Below are 17,260 nucleotides of genomic sequence, written 5' to 3'. Positions count from 1 at the left end.
ACCTACGGAGGGCCCCCTGCGCCGACTGCAACCTCTCGGGAGACTTCACCAACGACGAGATGGTGTCGGCTTTCAAACATCTGTAGCCAAACAAAGCAGCCGGAATCGACAACATCCACCCAGAGTTCATTCTACATCAGGGCAGCCAAGCTACTGAGTGGCTAAGATCCTTCTGCTCTGTCTGCTACCGCTCCTCCAAGCTCCCAAAGATCTGGCGCCGCGCAAAGGTCATCGCCCTCCCGAAGCCGAACAAGCCGATGGATGACCCAAAGAGATACCGGTCAATGGCTGTTCTGTGCGTGCCGTACAAGATCATGGAACGCCTCCTGCATGCACGCCTCACTCCGGTGATCGACCCAATACTGACAAAGGAGAAAGGCGGTTTCCGCCGCGGGAAGTCCACGGTAGACCAGGTGACCCTTCTCCCTCAGGATATCGAGGACACCTTCCAGAAAGGTGAGAAGGCGGGCGTCGTCCTCCTCGATCTAACGGCGGCGTACGACACAGTTTGGCTCCGCGGACTCCATCTGAAGCTCCTACAGACGATTCCGGACCGACAAATGGTGGGCTTCATCATGGAGATGCTGAGCAACTGCAGCTTCACCCTCCACACCAGCGATGGCCAACACATCAGGCTGAGAAGACTCAAGAAAGGTGTCCCCTAAGGCTCGGTACTAGCCCCGATGTTGTTTAATATCTACATCCACGACCTCCCAGACATTCTGTCGAGCAAGTATGGATATGCAGACGACCTTACCATCATGTTCACCGACAAGTGCTGGGAGACAATCGAATCGGGGCTCACGGCCGACATGGACACCTTGTCCACGTATCTGTCGAACTGGCGCTTGAAGCTATCTGTTGCCAAAACCATGTCCTCCGCATTCCATCTCAACAACAGATAGGCAAGCCGTGAGCTCAACATCATCGTCAACAACAACAGACACCAGTTCCAGGCCGCTCCGACATACCTAGGGGTCAAGCTTGATCGCACCCTGACGTACCGCCAACACCTGGGAAATGTGTCAGCAAAGACATCAGCCCGCGTTGCCCTCATACGACGGTTAGCTGGCACAACGTGGGGTGTATCGACTAAGACACTGCGCATCTCCACCCAAGCGCTGGTCTTCTCCGCCGCTGAGTATTGCGCCCCAGTCTGGTGTAGGAGCACCCACACCAAGAAGCTGGACATTACACTCAACAACGCCTTGCGCACGGTCTCCGGCTGCCAACTGCCGATCATCGCAGGCATTGCCCCACCATCTCTACGTCGAAAAGCCGCCGACCTGGCACTGTCGCCTAAGGCCACCAATGACGACAACCATCTCCTCCACAAAACTGCCACAGAGATCCCACACCGCGCCCTAAAGTCACGACGTCCTTTCAAGGAGCATGCCCACCAGCTTCTGTGCTCCGTACCACCTGACATTTCCAAAAGGCTGTGGCTCAAACGGCGCTGGAGAGAAGAGTGGCAAGCAGCAGACCATTCCAGGCTGCATGTTTCGTGGACGAGCCAGGCTAACCGCTCGGCGAAGACCTGCCGCGCAAACAATGGACCATGCTGAACCGCCTCAGAGCTGGCGTAGGCCGCTTCGCCGTGACTTTGAAAGGCTGGGGGCTCAGGGACTCTGCTGAATGCGACTGTGGCTACCCAGAGCAGTCAGTTGACCATATCATCGAATCCTGTCCACAGCACCGGCCACCCCACGGCAAACATGGCATTATCACCCTGGACGATGACACAAAGACATGGCTTTTCTCCACCAAGTTGCAGGTGTGATGAAGAGACGATGGTAGCATACGAGAGAAGAAGAAGAACAGCGGGTGGCACTGGGTGACTGTCCGGAGATTTCTCCACAGTAGGTTGGCTTCTCTCACCTCTAGTAGGTGTGGAATGCGGAGAAAATTCTGACATAGCAGACAAGGTATCCAACTCCAACACGCTGTCGACATAGGCCTTATTCTCTAAAACGCGATGCTTAACGCGAATAAATTATTTTCCGAGGCGCCTGTACACGCGCACCTGAAAAGGAACTTGTTAAAAAATTACAACAATTATCTTTGTATTTAGGAACTTCGCTTTACCGCAGCAGCACAGGGCCGATATAACTCAGCGTGCAGATGACTCGATCGAAGGGGCGCCTCCATTACCAACGATAACCCTCCTATACTCACCTAATAACTTCAGGTTGCAATTACTTACCATTTCTCATCTAATTAATTAATGGTTTTGTAAAACCTACGTCTCTTCTCGGTAAGTGTTAGGAAGATAAAGCTCATCAGAATTATCTTCTGTTTAAAACTACAAATGAAAAACATTTTCTCATTAATGTTCATTTTATAAAATTTTGTATGACCCGACTGCGCAGTAGCGTGCGAAAAGCGTGAGTGACACGAACACATTCAAACCTACTACTTATAGGCTTCCAATTCTAAAACCTTTTGTTATTCTAATACCCTCTCTACAGTCTACACCTGTCAAGCGTGCTTCTACTTTTTAAGAAAATACATCAGTCATGGTATGTTACGCAGCGTGTGCTAAGTTTACAATTGAAATTCGCGCTGGAACAATTACGTCCGTCTGATCCTCAGCTGGGTTTCAAGCGCTATCTCATATGGTCTCGGAGTTACGTAATGGAGGTGACGTAGAATCAAGTAGAGTCTTTGAGTGATCAGATGTTATGATACACATAAAAGACTGGCAATGAGGTCACTACGCAACCGTTTTGATGAAGAGCCACACATTGTCAAATAATCCCCAAATATGGCCATTTGTTTCCGATTTCGAGGTTTTTGTCCCACTATTTCGCTGTAAAACAGCGTACTTAACCATTTTGACATGCTTCATCATTAATTTCTTAATTACATTAATAATGCAAGGGGCAGAGATCTGAGTTAGTGCATTTTGCGTTTTCACGAAGAGACACGAGCATAGGTCATTTGATAAAGAGCCAGAAAAAGGTGTGTTATAAAAACAAACATTTGACTTGTTAAACTCGGGGTATAGTAAAACCAGCCTATCTCAGTGATCCTTGGAGCATTCTATTTTCCCATCTCGGGCGGTTAGTTTTACTATATCACTCGAAGCAGTACCTATTTGTATAATACTAAATAAATTTAAGTCATTCAGTAAAATGCAAGATATATGTTGTCAATTTTAGAGCGCACACGCCGCGTTCTAGGAGCAGCCCGGAATCGGTCCAATGTTGTCCCTCCGGTGCCAACACAAAGTGAGTATCCAATGCCAAACCACGGATCCTACACACAAGGATTAACGACTCGCCCAACTCCTTGTTAGACGCGTGATAACGGCTAGTATAGCCTTTAGTCAAGTCCCACGCGCCTGCCCTGACACGTGACGCACCCCGGATGCTGACACGTAAAAAGACTAGGACGAGCGGCGAAGCCGCGAGGGCCTTAACCATCTCGTGGAGAACGCTTATGTTTTCCCTTACATTTTGTCTACCGATTTGGTAGACATGCATAATGCATTACCCGTTGTGAATTGACCAATCAAAATGCAGAATTACTAACGTAAATCATGCAGCCGTCGTCTTGCGCCAGATAGCCATGGCGCGTGTGCTGTTGCTGGTAACCGCAAACCACCGTTAGATGACTGGTTTATATTGCTTGATTTATATTACGTGAATAAATGAATAAGTGATTAGTTCAACGCGATAGTAAAGGCCCTCGCGGCTTTGCCGCTCGTGCTAGTCTTTTTTACGTGCCAGCATCCAGGGTGCGTTACGTGTCCGGATGGTCTGGGTATAGGCGCGTGGGACTTGACTAAAGGCTAGATAACGGCCTGTACTGGTGGCAAATACCATGAATACTTTTCAACAAAGACCACTTCGCGCGGTGGCTTTCAGATTTGCAAGGCTCTTCGGCCGATCTGGCCTCGAAGTCTGTCAAGCCAGCGAATTATGTATTTGAATATTCATGAGTCTACGTTTTTGGTCTTTATTACTGAATTCTGATAAGTGATAACTACATAACCATGGTAATGCCGAGCACAATATCTTTAGCTTTAAGATGAACAAGGAAAAGTCGCTTTTGTTTCATCGGTTCGGCATCCTATCTCTCTAAAACTATCTCTTTTTAATAAAAAAAAAGCCTTAATAAAAACGAAATTTGGGTAAACGGTGTTCTCCTCGAAATTTGACGTTTATTTCCCGGGTAAATACTTCATCTATGACGACAAAAACTGCACAATACCATCTGTTTTATCCTGAAGTATTTGGGGTTTTTTTTAAATAATTTGGGACAATTATATCTTAAATAGGAAGTAGTTTTACTTACAGTTGTATGAATATTTTCGTTTTAGATGTCATGCAAAAACCCAACACGATGGCACGCGCCAGCGGGTATTAATGCCCGTTATCACGCGTCTAACCAATTTAGGCAAGTCCGCTCAGTGCATTTTGTACTGGAGCTCAGGAATCCGTGGCCAAACGCTCTAAGGGCGTAACTACATTGATTTACCTATGTGACAAAAGAATGACATGACAATGTTAGTATGGCATTTGCAAAGCAAGTTTCAGGAGTTTGTACAGGGTGGTTAAAAAAAGGACACCTATTTTTGACAGCAATTTTCACCTATACTTAATAAACTTATTTTAAATATTTTGTTCACATAGTAGTAAAGTATAGGCCTTTAACCATGCGTGTTGAAAAAAAGCTTAGTAAAATTCGCAAAAATAGTGATATTATGCTAATTTGAATACAAGTCACCAAAATCAGTCTTGTCCACTGATTATTCTATGTAAATTGGACGTTTTCGTAGTTCATAGAAATTAAAAACCTTCCCACCAGAATATATTTTGCCCTGGTAACTTTTGTTGAAGCTGCCCAATTATTCATGTCAGTGTTAAAAAATCTACTCAATGAGCTGTCCGCTTAACTTCATTGTTGCATAACATTACATAACATAACAATCAAAATGTCATGCCCTTTCAAATAAAGCTCCGATAGCTGAGCTCGGTCAAGCGAAGGAAACGACACCTCCGTGGACAACAGGTTTCGCACATGAAATGTTCAAATTAGCAAAGCTCAACGACAAAATGTGCAAATGCACATTTTTTCGTCACATCTGCTTAAAGGCCAGTACTTTAATAGCTACTAATCAACAGTTACAAATAATTTTTAAAAATAGGTGAAAATTGCTGTCAAAATGTGGGTGTCATTTTTTTTTAACCACCCTGTAGGCTACTGCATGTTATAAATGGATCAAAAAACACAACTATTTTCTGTCTATCAAATTTAGGTTGTAAAATGTTCAGAAGACTTCAAAACAGCCATTTCTTGAGCTTGCTGACATGTCGTTGTCCTGATTATCCATGCACTGCGAGCGGCTGGCTAGATTCACTTCAAGGATTCATTACACAATCGTGGTTTTGTCAGAAGGCTTAGGTTTGGCTGCGATTTTCAGGGCCAATAGTTCAACTCTAGTTAAAAGGGCTCTCACTACTTTATTTGGCTATGTTTGAATGAAGAACTTGTCAAATATTTAACCAACAAAACAATGTTGGAGTAGTTGACAAATAATTAAGCAAAAGAGACTACACTTTTTGATATGTTGCCTGCGCAGGGGTAAATTTGAGACTAATTAAGGTTCATGTTCTGGACTTTCAAAACTCAGCTCATTGGGGAGTTTAGAGCTGGATGCTACCATTTCATAGCAAAGCAGACTGACAAATATCACAAGATTTATAGTTCCTAATTATAACTCATGGTTGGGGAGAAGCAATGAGTGACTAGGTACCTTGCCCAAGAGAACTACGCAATACGCACCTTAAGGATGGACTTCAGACCACGAGCATTTCCTCAGATTATACTCGTTTAATACAGATAACTACTGATGTAGAATCGTAGTGCAATATGGACTATTGGATAAGACATTGTGAGTCAACCCAAACCCAAAGAAATATATTTCATGTTTTAGAAAAAAAATATGTAGTGCCAAAAATGGTTATGACGTGGACGCCAAAGTGTTCTATATACACGTTAACATTTTATCACTATCTAAACGAAGTAACCCTTAATTAAATCAGTTTCGTCAACAAAAGATATTTATTGTTCTGACTGTTTGGAACAACAAAGAAAATGACACAGAATACTTGTTTGAACAACTGTAGTACATTAATATCTTTATTAACAACCCTGCTTTGACTAACAATAGGATTTATATAATCCACTTCTCTCTTTTTTTAAAGACGGGCCTTCAATAGGACTGTGTTGAATACTTTTAACTTTTGAACTGAGATTAATGGCCTGTGATGCTTGAAGACAATTTTAACGACAATTCTTGAAATTGCATATTTTTGGGACGAATCAGATGTTAGGGTCATTTTGTTTAAATAGTGATATAAGTTGATTGAGCAATTGAAGTAATTTCTTCATTTAAAAGTAGTTTATGAAATTGGCTTACCAGTCATAATTATTTTTGATGCTACACATTTGTTTAAATATGAAATAAATGTCTTTGGGTTTGGGTTCCGCAGTGTTTTTTTTATTACTCACCCACACCTGTATTACACTGTTGTTACCATGGATCGACCAATCAGGACCGAAAGCCCAAATTTGCTATCATTTGTAATTATGTTACCAGTGGGGTTCCTCGCTGATATATCCTCATTCATAGTTCCATCGGTACAATTACAAAAGGTTGTACATGTACAACAATAATTATTCCTTAATAACTGCATTGTCTGAAGTTCTGAGACCGTGGACCCATAACGTATGTGATGTCATTGCGTGGGTCGGTTTGAAACGCCACCCCACAGCCAGAAACCATGTTGCGATTGTTGAATTCACTTCCTCGCAATTTGATTCAATCTTTTGTGCAGTTAACATCCAGCCATCTCCGACAATTAACACCACCACCGCCACCACCACCACCACCAACACCGCCACCAGTAAGAAGGAAGATAAGAAAGAAAAAGGGAAGACGAAAACGTAAGTGGCTTTGCCAACTGATAGAATTTATCGATTATGTGCAGAAGTGCCCCGTGAACGGTTAGAAAGGGAGAGTGAGCCTAGTTCCATATCGACCTAAGAAATGCACTGTGAAACGCAAACAGGACCCAAGCTGCCACGTAGACATATGGAAACATTTTATCCGAAGGTGCCACCGACAACTCAGACAGACGCAAACTACACTCTCAGAAAAAAATGCACAAGTTGTGTAAAATTCAACCATGTTTTATATGTACTATACGAACTCGCTTGTAATTGTGTAAATAGTTACATAATGCGTGTTGGGTAAAAGTTTTCTTGACAGTTGTGTAAAAGTTTACCTGATGTATGTGTAAATATATTTACACATTTATTAGGTAAAAGACAATTAAGTAAACTTTGCATAACTTTCAGGTGAAACAATACCATAGTATCATGTACAATTGTGTTTTATAACGAAAACACAATTGTACATGATAATGTAGAATGGAAGCCCATCAAAACACGACCTGTTTCATTTTCATTCCCGAACTGTGCAGCATATCACAGCATATAGCTAAGTTGCAGGAACCATGACGTCTGTGACAACAGCCATTGTCGGTCTTTGAGATAACATTTTCCTCCAGCTCTTTGTGATTGTCATACCGCCTCCAATCCATAGCAGTTCTTGGACACTTTGCAAGATAAGAAACAACAGTACAGGATGCATAACTCATAGCCCACATCTCGTACGCGACCAACTCGTACACAGGACAACTCGTACTTGGACAAATTCGTACGCGGTCCAACTCGTACAGAGAACTAAACTCGTATACAAAATTATATGTGGTCGGCGATTCTTGACTATGTCATGGGAACGGGGTATCGTTCAAGTTCTTTAGATTGGCTGGCATACGAGTGGGCTGTCGTACGAGTTGGTCCGCGTACGACATGTACGAGTTGTCTCGCGGCATGTTGGTTCACGTGCGAGTTGTATAATACGCGCAGTGGCCGGGTTAAACACTACTAATATTAAGAATATCCTGGGGATTTTATCGCACAAAGTGTCCAGGCGGTATAACAATCACAAGAGCTTCAGAAAAATGTTACCTTCAACGACCAAAATTAGCTGCGGTATATCCCCTCGTTGTTACAGACATCACGGTGTACTCCATCTTCACTAAAGCCCCTGTCACACTTTTGCGTATCCCAATTCCTTATGAGTTCCTTATCAACAATGTTCAATACGCAGCCGTACGATCAAAAACGTCGACATTTTTTGATTGCTTTGACATATGTGCGACGCACATCTAGCGAACAAGTAACGAATTCAGCGCATCCACTTCGTATGAGATGCGTATGAGTTGCGTATGCAGTGCGCAAGTTCGCCATTGGTGCGTTTCTCATAAGTTACGAATAAGTACAATGCGCTGCCCGCTCGCACGACGAGCGGTACTAATTCGTGCAATACGTCGCTATGTATACGTCCAATATAGGAGGTCAGCGTATTTTCGCGTATGAACGGCTTATCCCTCACGAACACATAGCGTACTCGTACCGCGCTCGACCGATGCGGGACCGATGCGCTGCGTACTTATAACTTATGACCTGCGTAACAGCGTACGCAGTGTAGTTTTGTGCATGCCCAAAACTATCCAGCGTACTGGGCCGTACCATGCGTATGCCTGCGTACATAAAACTTACATAAAACGATAGAGATGCATATGAGGTGCGTATTGTGCGTACGACTGCGTATGAAAAAAAGTCAATGCGCAACTCATAAGGAATTAGGATACACAGAAGTGTGACAGGGCCCTTATGCTGTGCTGTGCTAGCTGCATCGCGTCACCGCGTGTACGTTTTTACCTTGGTTTTTTAGTACGTTTAACCTAATTGCAGTACGTTTGTACATAATTAAGGTAAACTGACTGCTTTACTTATTCAATATGTATTTTACAATTTACATGTTTTCGAGGTCCTTTTCTCCGGCGAATTTTATCGAAATTGTGTATTATTTTACATGACATTTTTACCTAATTATTTTTTACGCATCTTTTTGAGAGTGTACCTGGCAGACAATCGGTGCCGACGGTTCCGCGTATTGTCTGCGCAGTCTGCGTAAGCTTAATTTCGATATGGACACCAGGCTTTAAGTTGGACCATCTAACACATTGCCAGTGTGTGCCTGGTGCTCATGCATAGACACTTCATGTATGTGCAGTCACATGCTCAAACCAGTGCACAAATGCCCAAATCTGTGACATAAACATGCAATTTCAAGATAAGTGTTTGATAACATTTTCCATAAAATTGTAAGATTATTTCAAATGTAAATCACAAATCCGACAAAATATTTTTAGATGTATATATTACTTCTTTTTCTCTTGAGTCATGACGCCCATTGTGGATCGGCCTCGGAAAAGGGTTTGGATGTAAGTAGGACTTGAGTTTCTTGTTTTATATTTGTGATATTTTTTAATTGGAATTTGAATTGACTTTTAGATCTTTTATTTTGCCGCCAAAACGAAAAAAAGGTCAAGTTTGTTTTGGGCATTCCTATCACTGTCTCCCCCCCCCCCCCCCCCCCCCCCCCACCTATTGATTTTCGGAGGCCTAAGTGTCTGGAAAAAAAATAACCGGTCAACATTTCAGCACGCCTCCCTGAAAAAAATTCTGGATCCACCGTGCTAGCCCCCAAAAAATATTGGTTCTAGAACCGCGCCTGAGCTGCACAGGTTGTTGGCTCACCCGGTCTAGAGAGTGCACCCTACTCGGCTTGGCTTTGATTCTATATGCAAAAGAATTGTGACATCACACAGGGTCGTTTCAAATTGTGATGTGTCCACAGTGTTCCGCCATATAGCCATACGAATTGAATACCCAATTTCAACCCAGTTACATTGAAAATATAACTAAAGGAACAACAAAATTGGGTAAGTGCTTCGAGTCAAGTGGCTAGATCACATTTTTGACAAGATCGTGAACGACTGGTCCAAAGCACCGAATTTGGCAGATAGATTCTTATAGGCCTAGCCCCGAAAAAGATATTTAGAAGGGGGTGACGCCTGCCATACTTCAAAAAGGTTAATGGGTCTAGAACAAACGTTAGTGAATGTTCCTTTGAATTTTTGACCCCCAGTATAATGTGATGGACCCAGCCCTCCAGGACTGGTTGGAAACCCTCGGCAGGAATGAAAGCGAAATCCAGAAAAACGTGGAAGTCATCAATCAGTTTGTAGATGAACATGGAGGAATAAATGCTGTTAAAAAAAATTGGCTCGTAAGTAGATGCATAAAGTCTGAGTTTTCAAACAACTTCAGAAAGTTTATGGTATAGCACAAAATGTTGACTTTAAGGCTGAACCAAGGGAAACTACTTTCCCTTGAAAATAATCTAAACAATTTTCTATTTAGCTAAGATGGCATTTAACCCCACTTCACTGTTAAATACAATGGTCGAGTGTGAGGCAGGTTTCTGGTTTTCTCAAATCAGTGTGTACTATTATTCACATTGCACTGGATGCTCTGAAATGTTTACTAAATTCTGTGAGATGATTCAAAAGGTTTGGAATGGTGCTGCCCCTTTTTATAAATGCAGACCTGTGCTCCTGTATAGTAACGTATTTTTATGGCCTTGCTTTAAGTTACTTATAACAATAGGAACCTTACATGTGTAACTTTTCTTGTAGACCTCAAATCTTCTATGGTTAATTATTTCTTTTGTTTTTCCTATTCCTCAAGGGAGGTCAAGAATGCCTGCCCCTCCTCCCCCGCCCCCGTCTCCTGGCTCTGCTGCTCCGCCTGTCCCACCACGCAAATGTCTTGCTATCCCACCACCTCTCCCAAACCGTCGTCCTGCACTTAATCTCCCACCCTCATCCCGCCGTGGGGCACCACCCCCACCCCCACCCTCGCACGCTCTGCCCCTGACGCCCCCCTCTATGGCCCCACCCAGCATGCTCTCCTGGCCAATGGCAGGATTGGCAGCCCTGGGTCCTCCACCCCCACCCCAATTCGGATGGGCTGTTGGAGCCGCTCCGCCCCCTCCCCCTATCAGAGTGGGAGGACAGACAGCCCCAGCCCGCAGAGAACGTTTTCTGGATCAGATTAGGGGAGGAAAAGCTCTAAAAAAGGTACGAAAAATCCGGTTTTATCAATATACCCTTGCCTTTCATAAAGTCAGTTGTTGTTCCAAGACAATGACAAAACAAAAAAATAACAAAAGTGCATAATAGTTATGTCCATCACATCAGAGGAACAATGACATGCCTTCAGGTGTAACATGAAATTCAGAATCTGTGTTATCATGGTTGGTTAAATGATTAAACAATTATATTGCTCACATACATCGTCAATCATAAGGCTTACACTCACTGTTGCTGAAAGAGCTTCTATAACGCTCGTTTATTAAAGCTGTCTTTCAATATTATTAGTATATTTGGTTCTCCAGTGTTTATTAGCTGCATATTATACAGAAATTGAATGCTTCGACAGGTCCAAAGCACCGAACTTGGCAGATAGATTCTTATAGGCTTAGCCCCGAAAAAGATATTTAGAAGGCGGTGACGCCTGCCATACTTCAAAAAGGTTAATGGGTCTAGAACAAACGTTAGTGAATGTTCCTATGAATTTTTGACCCCCAGGATAAAGTGGTGGACCAAGACCTCCAGAACTGGTTGAAAAAACTCGGTCTAGATGAAAGCCAAATCCAGGACAAGCAAATCGTGGAAGTCATCAATCAGTTTGAAGATGCTATTAAAGGGAAAATACAACATTTGCAAACATCAAAAAATAAAACTACCAAATCATTTTGAAATACCTTGCTGGACTGTTAGTGAATGACAGTGTAAAGCATCCTGTAAAATCATGGCACCTGGTATACTGTCATTTTCAAGAAAACTGGTATTTTTGTATCAATTTCCAACGCTGATCGGCGATCAGCGTTGGAAAAAACTGGCTTTTTTCCCAAATACTGGCCCCAGTTGACCATCGCACTTGTTTGCAATCGATTACACACTTATGAACGGGTACAAGCCAGCTAGACTGGTTCCCTGACCTTACAATTCCCCAATATATGTAAACTGCTCTGTTTATTCTAAAATGGAGTCAGGGAACCAGACTACAGGAAAATGATTGTTTTTCTTGGTTTTTATAGCATTTTCGAACCCAAAACCTCAAAAAAGTCAGTGTAACTATATTTGCTATATATTTCCAACCCCCCAATTCCATCCATTTCTGAAAATTACAGCAAAAGCAAATGATGTATATTCCCTTTAAAGAAGCTTTGCGACACATATCAACTCAAAATATGGGTGCAGACCAGTAAATCGGTCCGAAATTGCCTACGCCGGCCAAATCACGATTTGCATGCCCTCAAAATCTTCAGTATTTGAGCAAGGTGTGGGCCATGAACTTGAGGGTTTGTAAAAAGTATAGGTGGAAGCCGTGCACAGGACTGGGAGCTTGCAGTTCTGTGTAATTTGGATGTAATTTGGACCCTAAAAATGCTCTATTTTGCAATGGAGTGTAGGCATCGTTTTCAAAATGGAGATGGGCTTCAGGACTATTTTCAAGGGTGACCATCTTCAGATGGAAATTTCTTCTAAAAGTCATCAGTTGACTCCCCCCCAAAAAAAAATTAAAAAGAAAAAAAAGATGATGAAATAAGCTTTAATTTGATGTGTGTCTCGAACACCTTGGAGAGTTGTGAGTATTTTCTCCGAATTTTTGAATTGGGAGCATTTACCATTGGGGTCTATAGAAGTTTATTTACTGGTCTGCTACCATAATTATGCATGTTTAAATGCATGTTTGACTTTTTCAACATGCCGCCAGAGGGTGCTCTAACATTTGATGACGTCACCTGTAAAATATTTGTACAGTCCTGTTATACATTTCTGAAGTACAGCCTAGGCAGACACTCACATCGTTGAAAGCAAGTTTGCATCTTCTGCCAATTTTAAATAATAAGGCACTTCCGTTGGTCATTCCGTTACCCAATATGTTTTTTGAAAGGTCACTTTAGGCAGACACTTAAATCGTTAAAAGCAATATCATATCTTTTTCCACTTTTAAATTATTAGGCACTTCCGGTTTCGACCGGACGCAAGGGTTACGTGATTTTACGCGCACAAGATAAAATGAAAATCATGTAATACCATGTCGATTCCCACTGCCCACTACACTCAAACTCCCGTTAGAGTTATGTACTGGCCTCTTTTGGCGCGCAATGGGGAAATCCCCATTGACATGTAGGCCTAATGCACAATACGGCACATGCGCAATGTCAGTGGTGAGAAAAACCCCATTCCTTTATACACTCACAATACAATATACATGAACATTGTATGTGTCGCGTGCAATCAATGATAACGCCGCTGTTTTCAAGGCGACATTAGGTTTGTACGCATGTCCGATAAAACGCCCCGTTGTTGCTGAATTGTAGCAAGACTAATATCACGTTTTTATATTTCAAATAAGTTTGTTTATATTCCAGATAAAACAGTAAAGGACTATAATTTTGTATCAGATAAATTGACCAAAAAAAAGACAAAAAAAATTTATCAGATAGGACTGTGAACTTTTCAGCAAGACACTTGATTAAGAAACATCTGCATACAATTGTGATGTTCATTGTTCATTGTCGCTGTTGACTGTTGATTTTGATTGTTGATGTTGGTTATTGATGGTGATTGTTGATGATTGTTGATTGTTGATTTTATTGCCGATGTTGGCTGTTGATGTAGATTGTTGATGTTGCTTGTTGATGTTGACGTTGATTATTGTTTGTTGATGTTAATGTTGATTGTTGATATTGGTGTTGAGCTTGAGGGTTGAGGGCTGAAAAATAGCACGTGTAGTAATTATACAGGACATATTTTAAAAAGAGTCAAGTGAGGATCTGCACTTGTTTGCTGTTGTAGTGTAAACTTATCAAGTACAATCTTTACAAAACCGATACAGTTCAGACCAAATAAATTACAAAGTGTAATACATGTTTTTCCTTCAAAACATTTAATAGTTTTCCTGTATTATTCATATGTAGAAGCAAATCAATTGAAATGAAATGTTCAGCCAAGGCACGGACATCACAGCTTTAACACTGTAAATGAAGCAATTACAGAGCGCAGAACTTACAGAACATTTTAATTATCTATTGTAATAATGTATTACGACGATGTCATTATTAGGTTTTGTGTAGTTAATGTCATTATCAGATTTGAAATACTTGAAAGCTTTCTTATGTTATTCCTGGAATAAAGTTACATGAACAGACTAGTTTTGCAAACTACATCTCAAGTGACCTGGTGTATGCTTCTTATTAAACAACTTGCAAACTTATATTGTGTTACTTGTTACTGTTTATTGGTGTCACTTTATTTCAAAGGATTTCTTCTTATTGGACCTGATCACCCAGATATTTATATTCTTCAGTAGAACTACAGTACTATGTAAAACCATGGAGTGCTGCCCACTTCATTCAAACACCCGTTAGAACTACAGTACTATGTAAAATCGTGAAGTGCTGCCCACTTCATTCAAACACCCGTTAGAACTAAAGTACTATGTAAAACCATGGAGTGCTGCCAACTTCATTCAAACTCCCGTTAGAGTTATGTACTGCCCTCTTTGGACGAGCATACACTTCCAGTGGTGGGAAATTCCCATTGACAGGTAGGCCTAATGCACAATATAGCACATGCGCAATGTCAGTGGTGGGGAAACACCCATTCCCTTGTACATGCACAATACAATACACATGAACATTGCATGTGCCGCATGCAATCAATGTTATAACACCGCTGTTTTCAGGGCGACATTAGGTTTGTGCGCGTGTTGGGCCATGGATTATCGCAAACTTTCCAAACATGCACCTCAACTCAAAATGCATTTTATGACGTCACCTGTTATATTTTTTTAAAGTACAGCCTAGGCAGAAAACCACATCGTTGAAAGCAAGTTCACATCGATTTCAAATTATAAGGCACTTCCGGTTTCGATCGGAAGGAAGGGTCACGTGATTTTGCACTTGATACCAAAAATGAAGACCCTGCAATATTGTATCGATTGTCATAAAAACAAAATCACATCTGTAGCAGTTTATTAGGTTTTGGGCTATGAGTCCAAAACCTACTGTTATTCTATGAGTTTACTATTATTTTTAGGTGTCGAGACTTGAGCCCAACACCTATTGGTTTTGTAAGAATTTACTTTTTTTTTTCTTCTCAGCATATTCTCAGCAAATCCTTCTCCAGAACTGTTTGGAAAAATGGAAACATACATGAACTTCATTTGTCAATACATGAATGCCCAATCCACGCAGATGTGTTTTTTGCAATTACGTCATCATGACGTCATCATGGGTCACGTGACGTCACTTGAAAGTTTAATCTTTATTTATTTATTTAATCTTTGAAATTCCATATAAATCAACCGTGAGAGACCGGAACCTGAAATTTGCATGGAATCGACATGGTAATACATGATCTTTATTTTATCCTGTGCGCGTAAAATCACGTGGCCCTTCCTTCCGGTCGAAACCGGAAGTGCCCAATAATTTAAAAGTGGAAAAAGATATGAACTTGCTTTTAACGATTTAAGTGTCTGCCTGGATTGACCTTTCAAAAAAATAATGGGTGATGCCATGAAGTGTTGGAGCGCCCTCTAGCGGCAGGTTAAAAAACGTCAAAAACGCATTTTCACTTGAAGTCTGTTGCGAAGTTTGCGGTAATCGCTTCAAAATTAATGTATATGATGACCATAATGCAGACAACACCTGTGCACGAAAAAAAAAATGATTACGTCATCAGACCGGAAGTTACAATAAAAAGACCTTTAAACCTTAAAAAATTGCTAGAAAATATACCGTGATAGATAATAATGAAGATTTGGCTGTATACAGCACAGTAAATATAGCTCTTGAGGTTTCTAGTAATGACTCACAATGACGTCATCAAGTATCATATTATTACAAGCAATCAAACATTTTTAGATTTAATCTTTGAAAATCAATATAAAATCAACTGCAACAGATTTGATTTTTTTTTTTTGGCAATCGATATAATATTGCAGGGTCGTAATTTTTGGTATTAAGTGCAAAATCACGTGACCCTTCCTTCCGGTCGAAACCGGAAGTGCCTTTCAAGAAAGGCCACTCATCGCAAGAACTTAGATGTATAGTGAGAAGTCTTGAACTGACCTCCCTCGCCTCCTCGCTGCGTCCTCGCATATAGACAACCCTTCCCCACCCCCATCGGAATACATGTATAACGATTAGGTGCTAGAGGATTTTGACTGGTGTGCCTCGATCTCCGGCAGGTATAATACAGTCGCACACCTTTCGCTGCCCCTTCAAGGTTGTCAAGTAAGTAGCTGTGTAGAATATGAAAACGACGCTGATTGACAATTTAAAGTATACTGCGGGCGTGTTTTGAAGGCTGCACCCCTAGACATTATGTCTATGACTGCAGCCTTATATAAGCGCTTGCGTTATCCGTTACGTCACGTACACACGTGTGGGTTCAAATGATCTCTATATGAAAAGACCGCGCGATGCCCGAACAATATGGAAATTCTGGAAGCATCGTTATTTGCCACAAATACTTGTATACATAGAGTCTAGTAACGCGACATCGAAATCTCATAAGTAATCTTTGAAAGGAGTTATTCTGAATTTGACTCTTCAAAATTGAAAACAATGCGTCGCACGTTAACCACGTCAACTGTAGTTCTTTAAGGCCTAAATCTACTAAATCGTGGGATATTTAAATAAAAAAACACCAGGGGCTACGATTGCGCAAGGCATGGTGGGAACCAACATGGTACAGCAATAGATCGTACCCACGGGAACGAGGTTGGATCTGGCGACTAATATCGCCAGATCATGACCAGAATGTTTAAAAACGTGATTTGCAGAACTAGTTATGACTCCGAGTAACCATCAGACTCGGACTATTTTCAGACGTGAAATAATATGAATTTCTCCAGCTTGACTAACAATCCTGGCAATTATTTGGTATTATTTTGTCATTTTTTCCTCAATTTTTTTTTGTTTACAGTACTTGTCGAAATTATCAAAGTTGGACTTTGAAAACCGGAATTTTTAAGAATCTAAAAATAATCGCGACAAAATGCTTGCGCAAGCGTACGACGAATGGAATAATGTACGACAAAATGTTATGTACATGTCCACAACTGATAAATTCCCCGTCTCCGCACTGAATTCTATGAATTTCCACAATGTCTGTTTTGCTTTGTATACACGTCTAGCACTTTGAACTCGGTCAACATGACTCCACCTACTATAGTAACTGCAGTGATATTATGC

General features: G+C 41.5%; 2 protein-coding genes across 2 annotated transcripts in view; one reads left to right on the top strand and one right to left on the bottom strand.

The window, feature by feature from the left end:
• The window catches only part of LOC119736505 (wiskott-Aldrich syndrome protein-like), a 36,963-nt gene extending 30,005 nt beyond the window's left edge, over window positions 1-6,958 (top strand). Inside the window, exon 5 of the mRNA XM_038210522.1 lies at window positions 6,846-6,958. Coding sequence (XP_038066450.1) covers window positions 6,846-6,958 — 113 coding nt within the window. The remainder of the gene's footprint in view (window positions 1-6,845) is intronic.
• Window positions 6,959-10,669: 3,711 nt separating this feature from the next.
• On the bottom strand, window positions 10,670-16,197 carry LOC119736504 (protein argonaute 18-like). The gene is made up of 2 exons (XM_038210521.1): window positions 16,133-16,197; window positions 10,670-11,030 (listed from the first exon to the last, which is right to left on the bottom strand). The coding sequence occupies exons 1-2, from the start codon at window positions 16,195-16,197 to the stop codon at window positions 10,670-10,672; spliced, it is 426 nt and encodes a 141-aa protein (XP_038066449.1).
• Window positions 16,198-17,260: the final 1,063 nt, after the last annotated feature.

The sequence above is a fragment of the Patiria miniata genome, unplaced genomic scaffold (genome assembly GCF_015706575.1).
Source record: "Patiria miniata isolate m_02_andy unplaced genomic scaffold, ASM1570657v1 HiC_scaffold_3, whole genome shotgun sequence".
Lineage (NCBI taxonomy): Eukaryota > Metazoa > Echinodermata > Asteroidea > Valvatida > Asterinidae > Patiria > Patiria miniata.
This window is presented reverse-complemented; position numbering and strand designations above follow the sequence as displayed.